Below are 18,355 nucleotides of genomic sequence, written 5' to 3' on the forward strand. Positions count from 1 at the left end.
GGTTGCGATTGTGGTGGGGGATGGTTTAGTCAGAGTTGAAGGCTTGTTTTCTCTTAGCACGCACTAGTCTAATACTTGATAGATTAGGTAGGTAGATGGGCAGGCACAAACAGTTGGCCAAGGAAATGACAAGAGTAAGGCGAGCGAAGCTAGCCTGGTTCGGGGAATTTTTCCTAGTATCTTCCTTCGAAAGCGTTCCTGAAACAAGGCCGACCGGGAAACAAACGCTCTTGGTTGTCTACATAGTGGGATATGCATTTTGCGTCTGCTTCATCTGATTGTAAGCTCTCTGTCAATAGTGGAGCAGTCCCTAGCTCTCTCTGATTGCTGCTTGGAGCTAGACCTGTGTTTGATACAATGGACGAATAGCAGTAGCTGCTAATGTTTTGTTTGCTTTGCTTAGCTCGGCTAGCCAAGTTTTTTGCAGATATGCATAATACCTTTTTGTAAGTTGCCAATGCCGCTTGCTAAAATAAGTACAGATTCATTCAGGGTCAGTACTGTCCCTACCTTATGTAGCCACAACCAACCACACCTGTTAATCCTCTGCTTCAATCAACATCAGCGTCAAATACTCGTACGTTACCTGGCAATATGGCGGGACCTTGCCTTTTACGGTAACCCCCCAATAGACCAAAGTCCCATCTTCTCAGCCCATGTTCAACCTCAAGTTCCCCCCTGTCTACACTTTGCCAATGGTCCAGCCTCAAACGACAGCCACTCACGAGCGTTTCAAGGTGAGCTCCTTCTTCTTCAACTCACCCAACTTTGGATAACCACGGTGGGGCAGTAAGAAAAACGGCGGAATAATAATACTGTTGAGTAATAGAACAGACGAGGAAGATAGAAACAAAAAAAGGAAATAACATAAAATTAAAGCCCGGACAACATCTATCCGGGTCTCGAAGTACCTACGAGACCACCTTCTCCCTGTAACTCTCGATCGAATCAGAAAGCGTGGTGCCTGATCGATCATGTCGCGCAGCAAACCCAATTCGTTTATTTACCTTCTCGACAGGCCTAGACTTGTCGTGAGAAAGTCAATTGATGAGATTGTATCCAGGTCAGGCACCAACATGTATTCTTGTACAAAAGCAGATGAACTTGGGGACAGCTCATCAATAGGAGCGCAAAGGCCGATGCGAGCAGTCTCTTCTATTTTCTGGAATATCATCGAACTTGGGCGGGACTCGGGAAGCTAGCCCGACTGCTGGGACCGCGTTCGTCCGGGAATCATCCTTAGGATCTAGAGGAATTTGATGAAGTCGGCCGGTCGACGATGGCCTAAGTCCCAACATATCATGATCAGGACAACAACTTCAAAATTTTCTAGATACCAGCGGGAAAAGAATGGAAGCTATCATATAACAGCAAGGTTTACATCTAAAAGTACCTGGTTAGCCCATCGGCCCATCAGCCAATCGGCAAGCAGCAAGCTTTGCTCTAGTCAATGTACCAGGTAAATTGTTTGATCAAGTAGGCAAACATTAGATCAGATGGCCCAGACGACTATCAACACGTGTAGTCACTCTTTTGTCTTTCTACTACGGAGACTCGGTAAATCGTCTTTTTTCTGAGTGGTACAACGCGTGCGCCCTGGTCCAGACTTTTCATCATGTGTAATGATACTTGATATCAGCCCCAGAAGTCATCTGTATTTGGCCCTGCTCCCTCAAAGCTTACCACTAACCAACCAGAGATCAAATCTCGAATTGTCTACATTTGCCAATTGTTAATTTGTTTCGTTTCCTCGGAGCTACACCTGGTGGAACTAGACTAAGTCATGAAAACTCCTTCCTCGCGGCAAGGGGCGACGGATCGTTCGAGCAGTCAAACTGTTAAACTTCATGTCATGACGCATGCTTATTACTTTTTGGCGGGTAGTCAAAGGATGTTGCTTGAACGCGGAATGAATATCGGTACTGTTCTTTTTTGTCTTTGATATTGACATATAGTAGTACACCGGGCGAGGGCTAGCGATTTTAGTGGTCCGCTCCCCGGCTCCGTTGCAAGCGTGACTCGGACTCCAGATATATATCCCCCCACGAAGGCTAAGAAGAGTATTTCATATCAGAACCCGGAGACTGTGACAAATGCAATGACGCTGTCCGATCGTGCGATGAACCAATTCCTTGTAAATGGACGGGGTCCTGGGTTGACGCGAGTACGACGCAAACATCACGCGGGGATTTTGTCAGCCGGAGGCGAACGACCTGTCCGTCCGTGACTTCTTGATGGCCCGTCTGCCAAGGCACCAATGAACGCGGGCCGAACAGATGGGGGACACTACTTGATTCGTAATTGTCCGCGCCACTAGCATCTTATCCGGACCACCGCCACGTGACATTTGTAATACATCTCTGCTTGTTGAGTTGCCAATATGGGATGCAAGCTGAAGTAGCCCCTCCATCATGACTCTGGAGCTGCGATTTCGTTGGTTGGGGTCTCTCCGGCGTATGTTGATGCAGCCTCCAAGGAAAAGAGACATCGCAATGTTATCTGCTAGTGGTCTTTGCGCTTCCTCCCCAGCTACCGACTCATCGCCGAACTACAGTAGCCTGTAGCCGTCGTAGATGACTACACAGGGGCTCTCAGGTCAGCAACGAGAAGAGAAAGTCGTCGCCAGAGAAAAAGGTTCAAGGGGGAAAAGCTTACCCTCAGAACCCCTCCGTATCCCACTGCCAATCCACATGCCCTCGTTGACCCAGAGATAGCGCGGGTCCCCCGTCTCCAGTTTGATAGTCAGCCGGAAGCGGTAGGCCGACGCCGGCATCTTGTCGCCCTCGACGGGGTCCAGAAGCTTCTCGAGCACGTCAGGAGGGCCCGTCCGCCACCCTTGCGTCCTCACCATGATGTACGCCGGCTTCTCATCACCCGTCTTCAGGAGGTACTGCGTGTCGACAAAGGTGGCCTTGTTCTCGACCAGGAGCTGGGCGTCTTGACCGCCAGGCTACTTTGTTTGTCAGTCCACAGGTTTGCAAACAGGGTTAGGCAACCAGAGAGACAAGATCAAAAGGAAACGAAGCAAAAAGAAAATCCCCAGTAACAAACCTCGACCGTCCCGTTCCCCCACGTGGCGCTCCACTGCCCACCCTTGAAGCTGATCCAGTTGCGCTCGCCCCAAACCCCCTTACCCAAAGCGATCTTGGGGTTCAGGTCCACCTGGAGGCGAAAGTCCACCGTCAGCGCCGGCACGGGCAGCGCCGTCGTGGCGGACAGCGAGCCCGCCGGGAACCGGTCCAAGACCTGCTCCCACGTCGCGTTGGAGCTGTTGGTGGACGTGCTGACCGTCGGCGTCGGCGTCTCGGGCGGCCCAGTGGCGTCTTGCCGCGGTGCCACGTGTGCGGCTGCCGCGCTGCTGCCGGCTACGAGTAGTGCAAGGTGGGTTAATAGACGCATTTTCTTTTCGTCAGAAGATTGTGGGGCGGTTTGTTTAGGGGATGAGGATGCAAGCTGAAGGGGGCTAGAGGGTGGAACTGAGAGACAAGGGGAAAATTACAAACCTGGATATTCTGGGGAGGTTGCCATCATATGAGCGGCTCTTTAAAAGAAAGTGCTCTTGGGCAATACGTTCAATGTACGCCGCTTTCCGGGGGTTTGGAAGTATACAGCCGGCGAGCCGAGAAAGGTGCCAAGAAGAATAGCCTGCACCCCAATAAGCCGGCCTGTGGAGTATTTGGGGAAACCAAAATATGAGTACAACGCTATGCCCAGTAGAGCTGCAAAGAGAGAGGCCTTTTATTGGATCGAGTCCACTCAAACCCCGGATTTTTTTGAGCTTTCTACAACTGACAACAATGTTTCGGTACTGCACATCTGCGAGCCATCAAAAAATTATTCCGCAGCTGAAAATCGAGCGGCAAGACTTGTCTGGGGGGTTCTTTTACCGTCCCCAAACCCCGCATCGGCAAGTGACGCCGGTCTTTTGTTTCCCCGCAGATCGACTACTACCGGGAACAACAGATGGATGCGGCGGTGAGATCTCTTTTGGGATGGAAATAAAAAATATTGGAGGGATCAGCTGCTTTTACTCTATCAGCATTATAAAGTAGTTACCTTGGGATAGTTCAAGCCAGAGCCGACAAATCACAACGTCAACATATAAATGCTGAAAGATTGAACCGCGGAACTCAGCTAGAAATTACAAGATTATCTCAAACATACATTCCCTGTAGCAATAGGACTACAAAAGGTAATTGTCAAGACAAATCTTAAGAAACCCATATGGCGACGAGCAGCTGCACGTTGGTGAAACGGAGTGCCTGCTGGGACTGGGCAGAATTCTGCCTTCTCTATCCCCATCATTGTCTTGACTCATCTGAAAAAGGCACGGCAGTGATACAAGAATTAACAAAGTACTTTCAAATCTGTCACTGAGTACAGTGAATCCCTTTGATGCACGTCAAGATCTGCTTTATTCTTGAAACAGCTAACAGCTATATGGACCTAGCTGGTATTTGTCTCACAAGAGTTTGAGTTCTATTTGAGGACTATACCAGACTGGTCTCAGATCTGCATGGTCGAAATATATATACAAGCTAAAGTACTAAGGAAGCCTCCTTTGCTATTGCATGGCATTCTCTAAGCTGATAAGACAGATGGCTTGTACACCTCAATTACGGTGGGCAATGGACCCGAGATGCCAATGTGATATACTTGGTAGGTGCATATAGATCCGGAAAATCATTTGGATTATGGGATTTCCGAGTCTCCGGATACTTGATCCATATAGGGAAACAAAGGAGGATGGCGAGATAGTACCAGCGTCTAGACATAGGATAGCCCGTCAGGTATTTGTAACAAAATATAATTAACCGCCTTGCTACCCACCGTATAATCTACCCTATAACCTATGACACCAGTAGTCAGCTGTGAAAGGCTCTTGGAACGAAATTAGCTCCTTGGAGAGTTATAGTCTTTAAACAAAGCAGCTAATCATGTCAATTTAGGTACCTTGTCTGAAATCATGACATTCAAATCTTTCTCGCCTCGACTCGGGGAGTCTTGGTAGTTATGGCAGAAAACAGGTTGTCTCCGAGCCTTTCAATCCACCCAACAAAACTATTATAGTCCTTTTCCACCCAGGCTACTTACTGAAGATGCATACTATTTAAAGATATCTATGTGTACGATTATTGCTCTAATCTGTAACTTGGTTATCTGAGGTCAACAACTCTGTACAAATTCACCGTTTGAGTATTTTATCCTCTCCAAAAGCAGATAATCAACTAGTCGGAGCCTGATCTGAACAGATGTAGGCTGGGCTGAAGAAACGATGAAAGAGAAGCCCTTACAGATCACTTATGACTGGCTGGACTTTATATCTGTCCTTATTACCCATTACGCTTATAAGACACAACATCAAACCGCTGTATTCAAAAAGCACTGGTCTCTACTGATGTCTTTAATTTGACAGGCCAACTGCGCCGAGATTCTATACCAGAGGTTCAAATTAAGCTCGCAAGCACTGCGTGCGTACCGGCTAAGTCTGAAAATACTATTTCATGGCATCTAAATACAAGATATAAATCATGTGGCAATGGAGAGGACTGCTCAATCTGGAGGTACAATCAGTTGCATCATCTCCCATTTCCAGAAGCCATCAACCGAAGGTTGGGGCATTCGAGGTGCCGTGGGAATCCAAACTATGACTCCGTGGACATTTCTTTTAGTGAGGAATTAAGTATAAGAGAAAACGGGGACTTTTTTTTTCTATTCGATATTCCAAAAGGCTGCGATTGTGGCGAGGACATGTTGAGGAATGAGACCTTGCTTGAAGCATCCATACTGCGGCTGGTTTCAAACAACTTGATGACATGATTTACGCAGCTGACAGTGAAAGAATTCAAGTCAGGCTGATATCCAAACTCTGCCTAGGTAGTGCAGGTTTCGAAGCCTTGACTGCCAGGGTTGCTGTGTAGAAGTCCAGAAACCAAGCCCACGCTGGCAATACAAGAACCTTTTTAGTTTATCCTCGGTCAGGCAGGCAGTGCTTTTGATAGTTACACAAAAGAGAAGACTGGATAAATGGAAGAAGTGCGGCCCTACCATTGTGGGAAAGTTTGGATGTTGCACATTTAGATTTTCTACAGTAGGCTAGCTAGTAGAGTGTGCGATGATGATTCATGGATTTAATCTATTCTAGGCAGGGCTTTCTAATTGTGGATGAATGATAGCTTGGATATAATACAAAGGGATGGATGGATGTTGCAGGTCGATTCTAGGGAGTTTCGCTGTATTCATGGAAGCACAGCAACATAGATGCTCAACATTTCGTCAGGGATGCCCCCAAGCAATCCTCGCGAGGATACAAGTGGAACTTCAAGGGATGGTGAGTTGCAAACAGCACATCATTTTCTTATCATCTCTTTTATCTCCTTCTTCCTTTGATGGGTGATGTGAAAAAAAAGGGCGGAGCAGAGCTGAGCCTCTGCAGGCTGGCGACAAACGCTACGTCAACAATGAATGCCAAGACAAACCCGAGGCCCATTTTACCCCGACCTGGCGGTTAAGGCATGCGGGCCGGAGAAATAAGACTGACATACCATCGATTGGACGCGAATAATAAGCAAGGGGTCAGTTTCTTTGGTAGTGGTTGCCTCCCTGACATTGGCCACTGGCTACGCGTCGCCCTCACGCGGCTACACAGCACTACAGCACTGCCACCACGACCAGCATTTTTGGGTCCACACGACTGGATCACAAACGTGCCTTTCTTGCTCAAATGGACAAACGACCAACAACACATGGGGAAAAATAAAGCCCAAACAAAGGAATGATGTTTGGGAAGGCCTGATAATGTGGCCATTATGAGTGTAAAACTGACTTGACTGTAGGCGCATGTTGCTTTTTTTCCCTTCTCGTCGACATTTAAGTTGTAGTCACTCCCCTTGGCACTTTTTGCGATTTGAGGTAAGGCATTAGCAACAGCAAACGTACCTTCTACCACTTGTAACACAAAAGTAAAACCACACGAGAGAAAAAAAAAATGACAACAGCCACAACACCAACTTACCGAAGGATACCAGATGAGTACTTCATGATCATCGACAAGGAACCCGGCGACCGGCAGTGGACCGAGCGCCCATGGCGAAACTTGACGGCAGGCGACGTCCCACTGGGCTCCATCATCACCAACCCGAAGAGGCCCGACGAAGCCGTCGCTCAGCTCAGATTCAACCCAGCCCGGGATGTGCAATCGGTCAAATACAAACAGTTCGCCGCCGCAGGCCACGGCACGGGGAGCGGTGACCTGCTCCAGGAAATGCCCGGGAAGCGCCACGAGGGCTTCAACCGGACGACGTTGCAATTTGTCACCGGCTCGACCACATTCTCCAGGCTGCAGAGCTATACTGCGGACCAGTTGATGTGGCAGCAGGCCGTCAGGGCAGAGATGGCGGCAGGCAAGCACCTCTTCATCGTCACGGGCGCCATGGTTGCCGAGGGCGAGTGTACATTCACGACGTCGCTGGATGGCAACGATCGTAGCGAAACGCATACACGGGATCGGGTTGATAAGCAAGGCTTTGGGCCACGGCTGCTCGGGCTGACGTTGGTCGAGGTTTGGGAAAAGAGCCGCAAGTCTGGAGAAGCCTGCATCAAACAGTACCGACCAACTTCTGGTTATGCTTATGCCTACGAGGAGGAGAGAGTGGAAGGGGTATACACGGTTCTCCAAGAATAATATGGAAAGCGCGAGCGTATAATTCTTGCACAGTATCTGTAATGCATAGCGAATGGGATCAGCATGGACATCAAAATAGAGATTACATAAACCCCACTGCCATTAATGAATAACAACTGCGGCGAACATGTCATAATAGGAACAAAATTCCGTGAATAAGCAGGGATGGCCTGATGAGGCTGATGAGAAGGGGGCAAAATGAGGCTGACTTCAGTGCAGCTGCAGATACCATATGCAGGGATCGCTGCATGCCTCCAAGACCCCGTAGGTAATGTGAGAACCAGTGGGATGGTAGCAACCGCATCCGCTGGGAGGTACAAGATGCTTATCTCTTAGCAAACAATACCACGTATTGAAGAAGTAATAGGGAAGCTGAATGCTGGGTGGCAATTCCTTGTAGTAAAATCTAAGAATCTACCAAACCGACGTGACGAGGTCCCATCTTCAAATATTTACGTGGTGAAGCATAAGAGTACATTTGCGGGTTAAAAGCAAAAAAGAAAAAAAAAACCAGCCAAGTAGACTGACTAGGTAGTCTTGACCAGGAAAGGCTGCAGCGGTAGTAACATGATCTGATTATTACAAGAACATTGCCCAAAAATAGAAATAAAAATGCATGCCTCGCTTTGTGCGGCCGCGCTCCTTGTTCCACACAAAACCAGCTTGACCTTGAAGATTGATCTGGAGATGATTAATACTCTCTCTCATACAGCTTAAGTAAGGGAAAAGAATTGAGAATCGGTCGAATGACTAAAAACAGACGAACCAGAGATCAGAGGGAAAGTGCGGGAGAAGGATGTGAATCGAATTCAGAAAAAAGTGCAACGGTCCGAAGATCGCGGTGGCGTGGGGGCCGATGCATCTCCGAGGCCCCTTTTGTGGTGGTGTGGTGGTGTGGTCGGGTTTGCCGGGGATAGCATGGCGACGAATCACGGCAAATGCTTTAACGTTTACCACGTAGGCAGGAGTCTTAGGCTTTTTTTTTTTTTTTTTTTTTTTTTTGAGCTAGTCGGCATTGGAACAAACAAGACAAAGGGTCTGATCTACCTCAGGTACATATTACTACTTCGTAGGTCTAATAGGAAGGCAGTCTTGGCAGAACTCAGTAAACTCTTAGAACTATCAGGCTGCTTCAGTCATCAAGGGATGAGCCTGCTCGCAAGCGACAAAAGCAGGGCGAAGGCGGCTTGACTCGCGGGCGATCTTAGCAGGCTGTTGTCCAAATGAGTGGGCTGTAGACTACAGACAGGGTCCTGGTTGCCTGGTAAAGTCTTTGAGAAAATATTACTACTACGAGGTATTTTACTATTATCGCAACTTCGCAAGTGGCGGTGGCACCGATGGGCGTGATGAATGAATGGCCTTGTTGGGTTCGTTCGTCATCCCTTTCATGCGAGTGGGCCAAGAGAGGATGGTCATGACTCGGGAAAGTAATCGGAAAACGCTGCTTCAATTGAGAGCTTTAGAATTTGGACAAGTGCAGTATGTACTAGAATGCGACCCGCCCGGTTGGTGTCCTAGGCCGTCATCGTGAACCCTGAGACTGAGAGGAGACACAGCGAGCAGATAACCAGGCCCAGAGAATCTGAAAGAGAGAGAAAAAAATTTAGATTATGAAACGCGCCAGTTGCCGTCGCTGCCGGTTACGCCTCTCAGGGTCGAAACATGATAGAGACGATTGATTGGTGCGCTGAATGTCGGGTAGTGTAATAGTACAGCGGCAGAAGGACGCGAACCGACCTAAGAAATTTCCCACGAAGGTGATTAAGGAGTTTTTGTTGCTGTTTACTAGCATTGCCTGCGAACGCCGTTAGTCTGGCCGGTAGCCGGGCACCCACATTTTAATGGAGGTGTTTGGGTGTGATTGACCCACACCATCTCCCCGATTTTCAAAGAACCGGAAAGTGACAGCAATGACGCTATTGCTAAGTCTGGAGGCTGGCTGTGACACTTCTAAAGTGGTTGAGCTTGGCTTTGATGCCGATGTGATGGGAACGTTCAAATCATATTTTCGCTTCGGATGTGTGCAACAGTTAGAATTTTTGTTAAAGCTAACGGTAGTATGATGTCTAAAAGAAGAAAGGAGAAGACTAAAACAAAAAGATTGTAAAGCAATGTTGCACACATGAGGTAACAGATGATTCATCGTCGTTTTGCGACGGCTTCGATGGCGGCCCAGGACTGTGAGGCGCAAAGATCACGGAATAGTGACATAAATGGAAACAATCATAGAAGTCTAGCCCAAGAAAACTTACTGCCACCACATTTTGGGGTATAGCCAAGACATGGTAGCCGGCATCTGTTGGTCCGATGGGGTTAATGACGGATCTCCAATTGGCAGACACAGACACCACATAACACACCACACGGCACATACATTATGTATGGAGTACGGTATACATATCAATCGACATGGGGACACGCACGCACGCATACACGACGACGCGAACCTGCTGGCGCCATTCATGATAGTCCGTCTAGCCGTCACCGCTTTTTCTTTAATTTTTTGTTCTCGTTTCGCCATGCGGGGGAAACTTGGATTCTTGTTCTTTTGTTAGGCTTGCATGTGGTGGCTGCTTGTCAGCAACAATGCGTGTTGGGGATTGGGGATTGAGAGATCGATACAGCACTGCGAGTAACCCGCATTGCCTATCTCAGTCGCTGGTTGCATCAAAAATTCTGCTTGTCATAAACGATTGAAGCACCCGATCTCGGCTGCCCTGCCTGGTTGTGGATTTGACTCCATCGACACTGTGACTGGCCATGTTCGCTGCAAGCTTGACAAAGTACCTTACCGTATGTCAAAATTAACTGTAGCTACATATCACCATAACCGACTTTCAGGAGGTATCCAGTAGTCAACAAGCCCCACGGATCGCTAGAGCTCCAGCAAGTATCTGTTGAATAAACTTGGCGGTTTGGGCATTTATTCCTGTTCAAAGGTTGACGGATGTGGTGTTTTTTCTAAGCATCCGCCATGACAAGGGGTGGATGACTACTCGGGCCCGGTTATTCTGACTGTGCGATTGCAACGTCCCCAGGCGAACCAGACCGTGCGCCCAGCACATCAACCGCCAAGAACCAGCCCTCGCCTGCCCAGTTAGGCCAATGGTCTTGACCCAGTTTGTGAGCCCCGCAATGACGGCATCGTCATCGCAGCTTTTGTCTTGCGTCCCGCACCTAGTTCAGTCGCAAACCCAATTTTTGGGTCCAGCTCTGGGTTGGGCTGGACTAGACTGGATGGAATTGTTCTGGGCAGTAGGGGTTAAGGGGACAGAGAGAGGGTCAAAAGAGAAAAGAGACAGAAAAAAAAAAAAAAAAGCAAAGCAGTTGGAAACAAGCGGGCGCCAGCGACATCAGCCAATTTGCCTTCCCTTCAGCTTTGTCTCGTCGTTTATTGTTTATCTGAGTCTTTACCATCCATCCCCCGTTCCCCATTCCCGGGACTTCCGTTGTGCGTCAATATTACAGTTACAGTTTTTTTTTTTTTTGCTTGTGACAGTCATCGATATTTTTCGCCATTTGTTTTACCCGCGAACCCGCGTCTTTTGGGGAATAGCGCGCGCGCGCCGCCCGTGTCGCACTGATTACTCTACTTTATTTTTCTCCTTTGACACTAGGGAGGCTCCTTGCTTTTGGAGCATCGGCAACCGGGATCGTTCGGGCATCACTAAAGCCCCGTCAAAACTCAAATAAAGAATTAGGAGGGGAAAAAAAAAAGAGACGTGCGTGGTCTCTCTTCAGAGCATCCGCCTGTTTGCAAACAGCTGAAGGAAATCCAGGGGTCTATCATCATTGCAAAACGAAGAATCAAATCCAAGCTTGCTTGCACCTAATTGCTTGCGCATCCGCGACGACCTTATACGCAATTGACAGCAAAGAAACATCAGCATCAGCACAAGCACCTACAGCGCCAGTCGACTTTCTCACAAACACAAAACAAAACAAGAAAAGTCTTGCCGCCAAATTGCGATCTTACAACACCGGCGGCTCACGACCCCAGACGTGTCGTGGGCTACACAGGCGGCTGCAGACACAAAGTAAGACGGGCCGGGCGCTGGCTCGCCAATCCAACGATTTTTTTTATATTTTTTTTTATCCTCACCTACAGTATAATCAATCCCAACGGACGACCGTTTTATTATTATCTTGTCTTGACCTCAAAGTGTATTATCGGCCCTTTGTGTCACGGGGAGGATACGAAGCGGAATCCGAAGACTGTCTGGGGTGCCGTTGCGCCTTGAGACATTCCTTTGACAAGGTCAGTGCTTGTTCTTTCGCATCTCCTTTCTTTCTTTCTTTTTCTTCGCCTTCTCCAACTTCCCATCCGGAACCCTTGTCCATAAGCGTTTGTGCGCTTTGATTTCAATTGCCCAAAAAAAAAAAAAAAAAAAAAAAAAAAAAAAAAAAAAAAAGCAGAGACGAGGCCAATCCTGCACCACTCGCGGGCAAGCAAGCATATTCACCGACCCCATCCATGCTTTCCCTCCAAGTCAAGTCGCTCGTCCCCGTCCCATCTTTTTTTTCCCCTTCAAAGACATGCCTCTAGACAGGCCCGGGCCAGTGTTTAGGAGCCCAGTCCAGAAGTACACGACTCGCATACGCCGTCTTGTCTAGCGGCCCCCAGTACACCTAGTTTCGGCCGGCCTCTTGCTTGCTGGCGCGGTTTGCTACCTGCTCGTCCTCCTTCAAACAAACCCCAACCAATACTGTGTACCTACCTACCTACCTAATATCTATTCCCAATTCACTTTTTACAAGTTTCCCCCACTTTTCGTCCTTCGTCCATGGCCCGCTCTATTCCTTGGTTGTCTGCGTTACTTTACACCGATGCTGGCACGAACGCACGCCCCGACACAAGCCCGCCCATGTTCTTCTTACCTACTCCCGTGCCATTAAGACTCGCTTTATTATGAGTCGAAATATCTTTTGAACCTACACCGATTCATGGTCAGAGTCGGTGATGGTCTATGACACCCTGTCCTTGATTCGTCCGCCTCGCTTTATTTTCCAGTCATTCGTCTCTCCTCTCAACTTTCTCCCTGATTCGTCAACCTGCAGCGATCCCGTCTTGGCTTTGCCAACTGCCATATTCCCTTCCATCTCTACTACTGTACTTCCCCGCCATTTGCTTCTGCATCCGGTCTTTTGGTTTATTTTTTTTTTCTTGGGGTGGATTCGAGTGCCAACAATTCCAACGATTGACGGTTCCCTCCACCGCCGCTGTCGATCTCGGCCTGGCCCTATCCGCAGGGCACCCTGTCCTAAAAAAAGCCCTCTTTCACATTGCGGGATACCCTTTCCTCGCGTTGAACAGCACATCACATTCATCTCTTGACCGCACTGAAATCACAGGAGAGTGCTGCATAACGTGGCATATCTGCCCACATTTTGTCTGTATACCAGGACCATCATCCCTGGCACTTGCAACAAGCTAAACCGCCCCAAAACTCCTTTTATTTTTATTATTTTTATTGTTTTTCTTGTTCTCCCCAGTCCGGCTATAGCACGCATGTCCAGGCAACCTAGCCGCGCTGCGGCGTCACTCTAGTCTCTTTGGGCTTCTGGTCACCGCGGGCTCCCCCAAGCCACAAACCCCCATTCCCCGCGACTAGTTCTCTTCGCTTTCGAAACAACTACTGCCTGACGTCGTGCATTTCTTTCTTTTACGTGGACCCTTTGCCTCTTTTTTTTCTTGGTTGTTGTTGTTCGTTCCTCCTTTACTATCTTTAGTCTCCTTGGAATTCTAACGCTCGCCACCCGCCATGTCTACAGAAAGACCGCGCGGCTACAGACGTAGTCGAACAGAGCCTTTCTGTAGGACGGCTCACGGAGCTATATATTTCACACCCAGGGATCAAAGCGACAGGAGATCGATTGCAGCTGCACCAGTCACTCTTCCCCCGCCTTTGATTGGGCCTAGGCCCCGACGGCCACATTCGATTCATATCGTCTCGTATCCAGCCGGTTTCATCCCGCGCGAACTGCGACCAATTTCAGCGGAGGAGTTGGCACGCAGGGAACTTGCAGCTTCAGGCAGGTGGAAGGGCAGGAAGAGAAAGCAAAAGCAAAAGGACAACGTCGATAGGAAGCGAGTTCATTTTCAGTTGGAGGACGGCGCAGCAACCAGACTTTTTCAAAAAGTACTCTCGGTTTTTTCGACACCAAAACCACCGCCTCGCCCGCCGACACCACCGATACTCCACAGCGAGGTTGTCCAGCGACCGGAAGAGGGCCGGGCGCGTAGACCAGTTGACTGGCTCGCAGACGGTCGACTAGGCCGGAGATTTTCCAGGATAGCTGACGGATTTCAAGGGGAAGAATCTGTTGATTTCAACATGGTGGACCAAATGGTACGACCGCCGATGATGGATTTGCGCCGTGGCGTGGGATACGCCAACAACTCCAACAGGCATAGTATACTTTCGACGAGGTCCGCAAAGACCATTATGAGCTCGGCCGTTACCGAGGTTCCCAAGCCAGTGGCGTCCGCAAGTGGACTTAGCTGCTCCATTCTACTCGCTGAGCAGAACGTTTTTCTTTCTGGCTTCGAACACGAGGGCCACAACCGCGAATCTTCAACGCCGGGTACCGCACTATTACGCGGCAAACTGGTGCTGAATGTTAACAAGAACACAAAACTTAAGTCAATAACGCTGAAATTAGTCGGCAAGGCAAGGACCGAATGGCCCGAAGGCATCCCTCCATTGAAAGTGGATACTTTCGAGGAGCAGTCTCTCCGGACGCAGGGACTTACCTTCTTTCACGCGATGCACGATGGGTGGGAGACAGAGTTTGGCAATCAATGCGTCTTCACTATGAGGACACCGACCAGTCATCAAAGTCATGGTCACATCCTCGAGCGTCTCTCACCGCACGGATCAAACACATCCGTAAACACACTTGCAAGACATCGACAATCGACCAGTCTCACTCCCAAGGAATTGAAGAGGTTGTCGCTACAATCAGTGCAATCCAGGAGTTTCGGCAAGGGCGACTCGCCACTTGCAAACCAAACACAATTGAAGGGTTACAAAGTATTCACGCCGGGTACTTATGAATACTCATTCGAGCTACCAATCGACCACCACCAACTGGAGACCATTAAGCTTCAGTATGGCTCCGTCAAGTGGAACCTGGAGACTGTCATCGAGAGAGCCGGCGCCTTTAGAGCGAACCTGAGCGGCTCCAAGGAGGTCAGCATCGTGAGGGTACCTGACCAGCTGTCCCTGGAAATGAGCGAGCCAATCTCGATATCAAGGCAGTGGGAAGACCAGCTCCACTACGACATCATGATTTCGGGCAAATCGTTCCCCATTGGCGGTAAAATACCGATCGCCTTCAAGCTGACACCCCTGGCAAAGGTTCAAGTCCACAAGATCAAGGTGTTCGTCACCGAATCGATTGAATATTGGACAAACGACAAACGTGTCACCAGGAAGGACCAGGGCAGGAAGATCCTGCTCCTGGAGAAGACGGCTGGGAGAGCAGTGGACCCCCAGTTCGCAACAAGCGATATCAATGTTGTACGCGGTGGCGAGTTGACGGACGAGGAACGCATCTACGCCAGGGCGGCAGCTGAGCGAAGGAGGGCGATGGATGCCGCGAGGTCTCATACGATGCCTGAACCTCTGCCGGAATCAACAGAGAACCTGCTGGGCGACCTTGACTTGGGCTTGGAATCTTACTGGGCAGCGACGGAAATGGAGATGAACGTTCAGATTCCGACTTGCGAGATGATGGCGAGAGATCGAAGCAGGAGGTTGCATCCCGACTGCAGCTGGAAGAATGTCAATGTCTTCCACTGGATCAAGGTAAGCATACTATTTTATCCCCTGTGGCTTGACTGCCATTTTTGTTTCTGTTGTTTGTACCCCATCCAACAAGGATAACTATCAACTAACACAACTTCAGATCGTAATGCGCATCTCCCGCGTTGACCCCGAAGACCCAACGGGCAAACGCCGCCGTCACTTCGAGATCAGCATCGACTCGCCATTCACCGTGCTCAACTGCCGGGCCACACAGGCCAACACTTCACTCCCACAGTACTCAGGCTCGCAGCTATCGCAGTACTGCCAAGCCACAACCTGCGGCTGCCCAGATGCGGCCGTCATAGCAACCGAGCCTAGCCCCGCCAGCTCGACTGGCACCCTCCCCGTTGTCGAAGTCAACCCGGACTCGCCGACAGCACCGTCTCTGCCCGTCACTCCCCCGGCCGCACACCTCGCAGCCGCTAACCCAGGGATCGGCCGCTCCGACAGCAGCGGCAGCGGTAGCAGCAGCTTCCGGCCCCCCAGTTCCACAATCGCGAACCCGCTCCAGCGCGTGCGCAACAATGAGCTCCCCACCCCTCGCCCCATGCATCTGATGCGCGTGCCGTCCTTCAACCCCCCGCCGTTCGACGCGGACCAGCCCCCGCCCGCCCTCGACGGCCTCAGCACGCCGCCACCAAACTACGACCTGATCATCGGCACCCCCAGCGTCGACGGCCTGGCTGACTACTTTGCACGCCTCGCTAATTACGAAGACAGGGAGGCTGGCAGGTCCGACAGCGAAGACGACGACGACGACGATGAGTCGCACACGCCTGCGCGTCTGACGGAGCGCGGCGGTCGCGTCAACGTCGCCAACCCCCGCACCCCGGGCGGGAGGAACGTCCCCAGCAGGAGCTTCGACATTCAACGTCCCGTCATGAACCTTAGTATGGACGGGGTCGTTGCCAGGGGCCAGCAGAGGGTTTAATATACTGCTTTTAGCAGAGAGAGAGAGATGTCCTAAATTTTTTCTTTTCTTTTTTATTCGATTCGATGATCTGTGGCATCTTTATCAGGATGATATTGCGGAGCGGTCACATCGAATGCTTTTTATTTCAACTTTATTATGCTACTAATTTTTGATGGATTTCGAAGCTGGGTGGCACGAATCTTTTTTGTTGTACTATTGCATGATATTAGAGATACCATCGGGAAATGTTTTGAGGCAGAGAAATAGCAGGTTACATATGTCGAATGTATACGAGATGTTGGAAACGTTGCACAATAACCGTCCCAGTCTGTTCAACAGCCGTACTAATTGTAGACTTGACATGAATGTAGTAGCACTTACCTCGTCATGTTGGTTACATGGACTCCCTGCACAACCTCCCGGCGGTCAGCAAAGATTTCTCCACCACCCCGACGAGCCTGCTCCAACAGACCTTGACGCTAGAGCCAACCGACAGTTCGATCCGCCATCTGCTGATCAGCATGGAGTCGCCAGAGCTCGCCCGCCTTCACGGCAGTCCTTCTCGCGGCTCCACGAGCTGCGCGACGAGGTCGTCACGGAGGTGATATCCCGGCTCAACCCACCACCGCCGGGCGAGGATGAGGAGGAGGAGGAGCAGTACTGTGAGCTGGACGTCTGTGTCGACTTCACAAAATCCTGGCTCGCGCCCGCACAGGCGACCCCGAGATGGCTGGCGGTGTCTTGCTCGGACCCCTTTGGCGTTGTTCCACGCTGGGACCTGTCAGCCTTGCACTCGTCGCACCTCCAACACCTCGAACTTGAAAAAGGTCACCTTCTCGTATCGGTCGCAGGTGGAGTGGATAGCTGCGCAGAAGATGCTTCGGACGCTGTGGTTGCACAAACTGCCCCATCAGGCTGCAGTGGCGGACCCACGGTGTGTGTACGAGGGCGAGCTGGAAGTCGGAGCGCTGTTCAGGTACAGCTCGCGGCCGCAAACCATGTAGGACGTTTGGGTCAGCGAGCTGCGCTGGGCAACTGTGGTCGAGGACCTTTGCGCGAAGCTGCCGGAGCTGAGTGAGTCTGAGATGACGTGGAGCGAGGAAAAAGAGCAGTTGCCAGTGAGAAGGTTGCTCATTTCGATCCAAACTAATCTTATGGTGACGTTAGCTGGTCACGAGCCCCCCGTTATCACATAGGCCTGGAGCAAGATCAAGTACAAGACTGGCAGAGCACTCATTTTATTTTCCGGGGTCCGGGGCCCTGTGAAGATTGATAGAAGGATCGTCCAAAATACTCCAGCCGTTCTTGAGCTGCCGTTATACCACACCTTCAAGGGCACACGTATAAAGCACTGGAGCATAGTTCTCAGCCTGAAGAACAGCTTCAACGGCATGACCCATTGGCTCAGACCTTTACGGCTGCAGAAGTTTCACGACATCGCGGCGTTTGAAAAGGTTCAAAACACGTTGTTGCGGCTGAGGATGGAAGACGATGAGCGGCTGAATGACATCGCGGAGCGATTCGTAGACTCTGTTCAGGGAGGTCGTAAACACCCAAATAGGACGTAGTACAACAAACGATCAATTGTTGGTTCTGTAAAGTGGGTGCAGTAGAAAATTGGGAGGATTCATGCAGTTGGTTGACTGAGCAGTTGACTGGGTGAAATGTTTTTGGCTCCCGATCGTTCGCCCATTGCACTAAATCAACTATTTTCAGGCACATGATGTTGATACCCACGATGTAAGTTTGTATTGCCTCGCTGATGTTCTGCATTCAGTTCAGCGCTGCAAATTACTCCAACAAAATGCGCTCTTGATCCACATCTGCAGCAGTAACTCTCATACTATGTCATCGTCATACGGCCATCACACAGAAAAAAAAAGACTTCCATGCCTATCCCAAACCTGGCAAATATTCTTTCCATAATGTTTCGTGTCGGCCCCG

General features: G+C 49.9%; 6 protein-coding genes across 6 annotated transcripts; 4 read left to right on the top strand and 2 right to left on the bottom strand.

Annotated features, from left to right (window-relative positions):
- Positions 1 to 1,774: 1,774 nt before the first annotated feature.
- Positions 1,775 to 3,967, bottom strand: PgNI_07339 (uncharacterized protein). The gene is made up of 3 exons (XM_031127353.1): positions 3,052 to 3,967; positions 2,656 to 2,950; positions 1,775 to 2,577 (listed from the first exon to the last, which is right to left on the bottom strand). The coding sequence occupies exons 1-3, from the start codon at positions 3,397 to 3,399 to the stop codon at positions 2,549 to 2,551; spliced, it is 672 nt and encodes a 223-aa protein (XP_030981253.1). The 5' UTR covers positions 3,400 to 3,967; the 3' UTR covers positions 1,775 to 2,548.
- A 2,694-nt stretch (positions 3,968 to 6,661) lies between these two features.
- Positions 6,662 to 7,784, bottom strand: PgNI_07340 (uncharacterized protein). Its single transcript, XM_031127354.1, has 2 exons — positions 7,016 to 7,784; positions 6,662 to 6,896 (listed from the first exon to the last, which is right to left on the bottom strand). Exons 1-2 carry the CDS (start codon positions 7,496 to 7,498, stop codon positions 6,882 to 6,884), a joined length of 498 nt encoding a protein of 165 aa, XP_030981514.1. The 5' UTR covers positions 7,499 to 7,784; the 3' UTR covers positions 6,662 to 6,881.
- PgNI_07341 (uncharacterized protein) lies at positions 6,989 to 7,684 on the top strand (the record flags this gene model as incomplete). The annotated part of the gene is made up of 1 exon (XM_031127355.1): positions 6,989 to 7,684. One exon carries the CDS (start codon positions 6,989 to 6,991, stop codon positions 7,682 to 7,684), a length of 696 nt encoding a protein of 231 aa, XP_030981513.1.
- Positions 7,785 to 11,560: 3,776 nt separating the features above from the next.
- On the top strand, positions 11,561 to 11,928 carry PgNI_07342 (uncharacterized protein; the record flags this gene model as incomplete). Its single annotated transcript, XM_031127356.1, has 2 exons — positions 11,561 to 11,724; positions 11,796 to 11,928. Coding segments are annotated over 2 exons (297 nt in total), but the record flags the coding sequence as incomplete, so codon positions are not given.
- A 131-nt stretch (positions 11,929 to 12,059) lies between these two features.
- PgNI_07343 (uncharacterized protein) lies at positions 12,060 to 16,706 on the top strand. The gene is made up of 2 exons (XM_031127357.1): positions 12,060 to 15,498; positions 15,599 to 16,706. The coding sequence occupies exons 1-2, from the start codon at positions 13,450 to 13,452 to the stop codon at positions 16,427 to 16,429; spliced, it is 2,880 nt and encodes a 959-aa protein (XP_030981515.1). The 5' UTR covers positions 12,060 to 13,449; the 3' UTR covers positions 16,430 to 16,706.
- A 66-nt stretch (positions 16,707 to 16,772) lies between these two features.
- On the top strand, positions 16,773 to 17,979 carry PgNI_07344 (uncharacterized protein; the record flags this gene model as incomplete). The annotated part of the gene is made up of 2 exons (XM_031127358.1): positions 16,773 to 17,485; positions 17,688 to 17,979. The coding sequence occupies 2 exons, from the start codon at positions 16,773 to 16,775 to the stop codon at positions 17,977 to 17,979; spliced, it is 1,005 nt and encodes a 334-aa protein (XP_030981510.1).
- Between the last annotated feature and the right edge of the window lie 376 nt (positions 17,980 to 18,355).

This window comes from Pyricularia grisea (genome assembly GCF_004355905.1).
Source record: "Pyricularia grisea strain NI907 chromosome Unknown Pyricularia_grisea_NI907_Scaffold_4, whole genome shotgun sequence".
NCBI lineage: Eukaryota > Fungi > Ascomycota > Sordariomycetes > Magnaporthales > Pyriculariaceae > Pyricularia > Pyricularia grisea.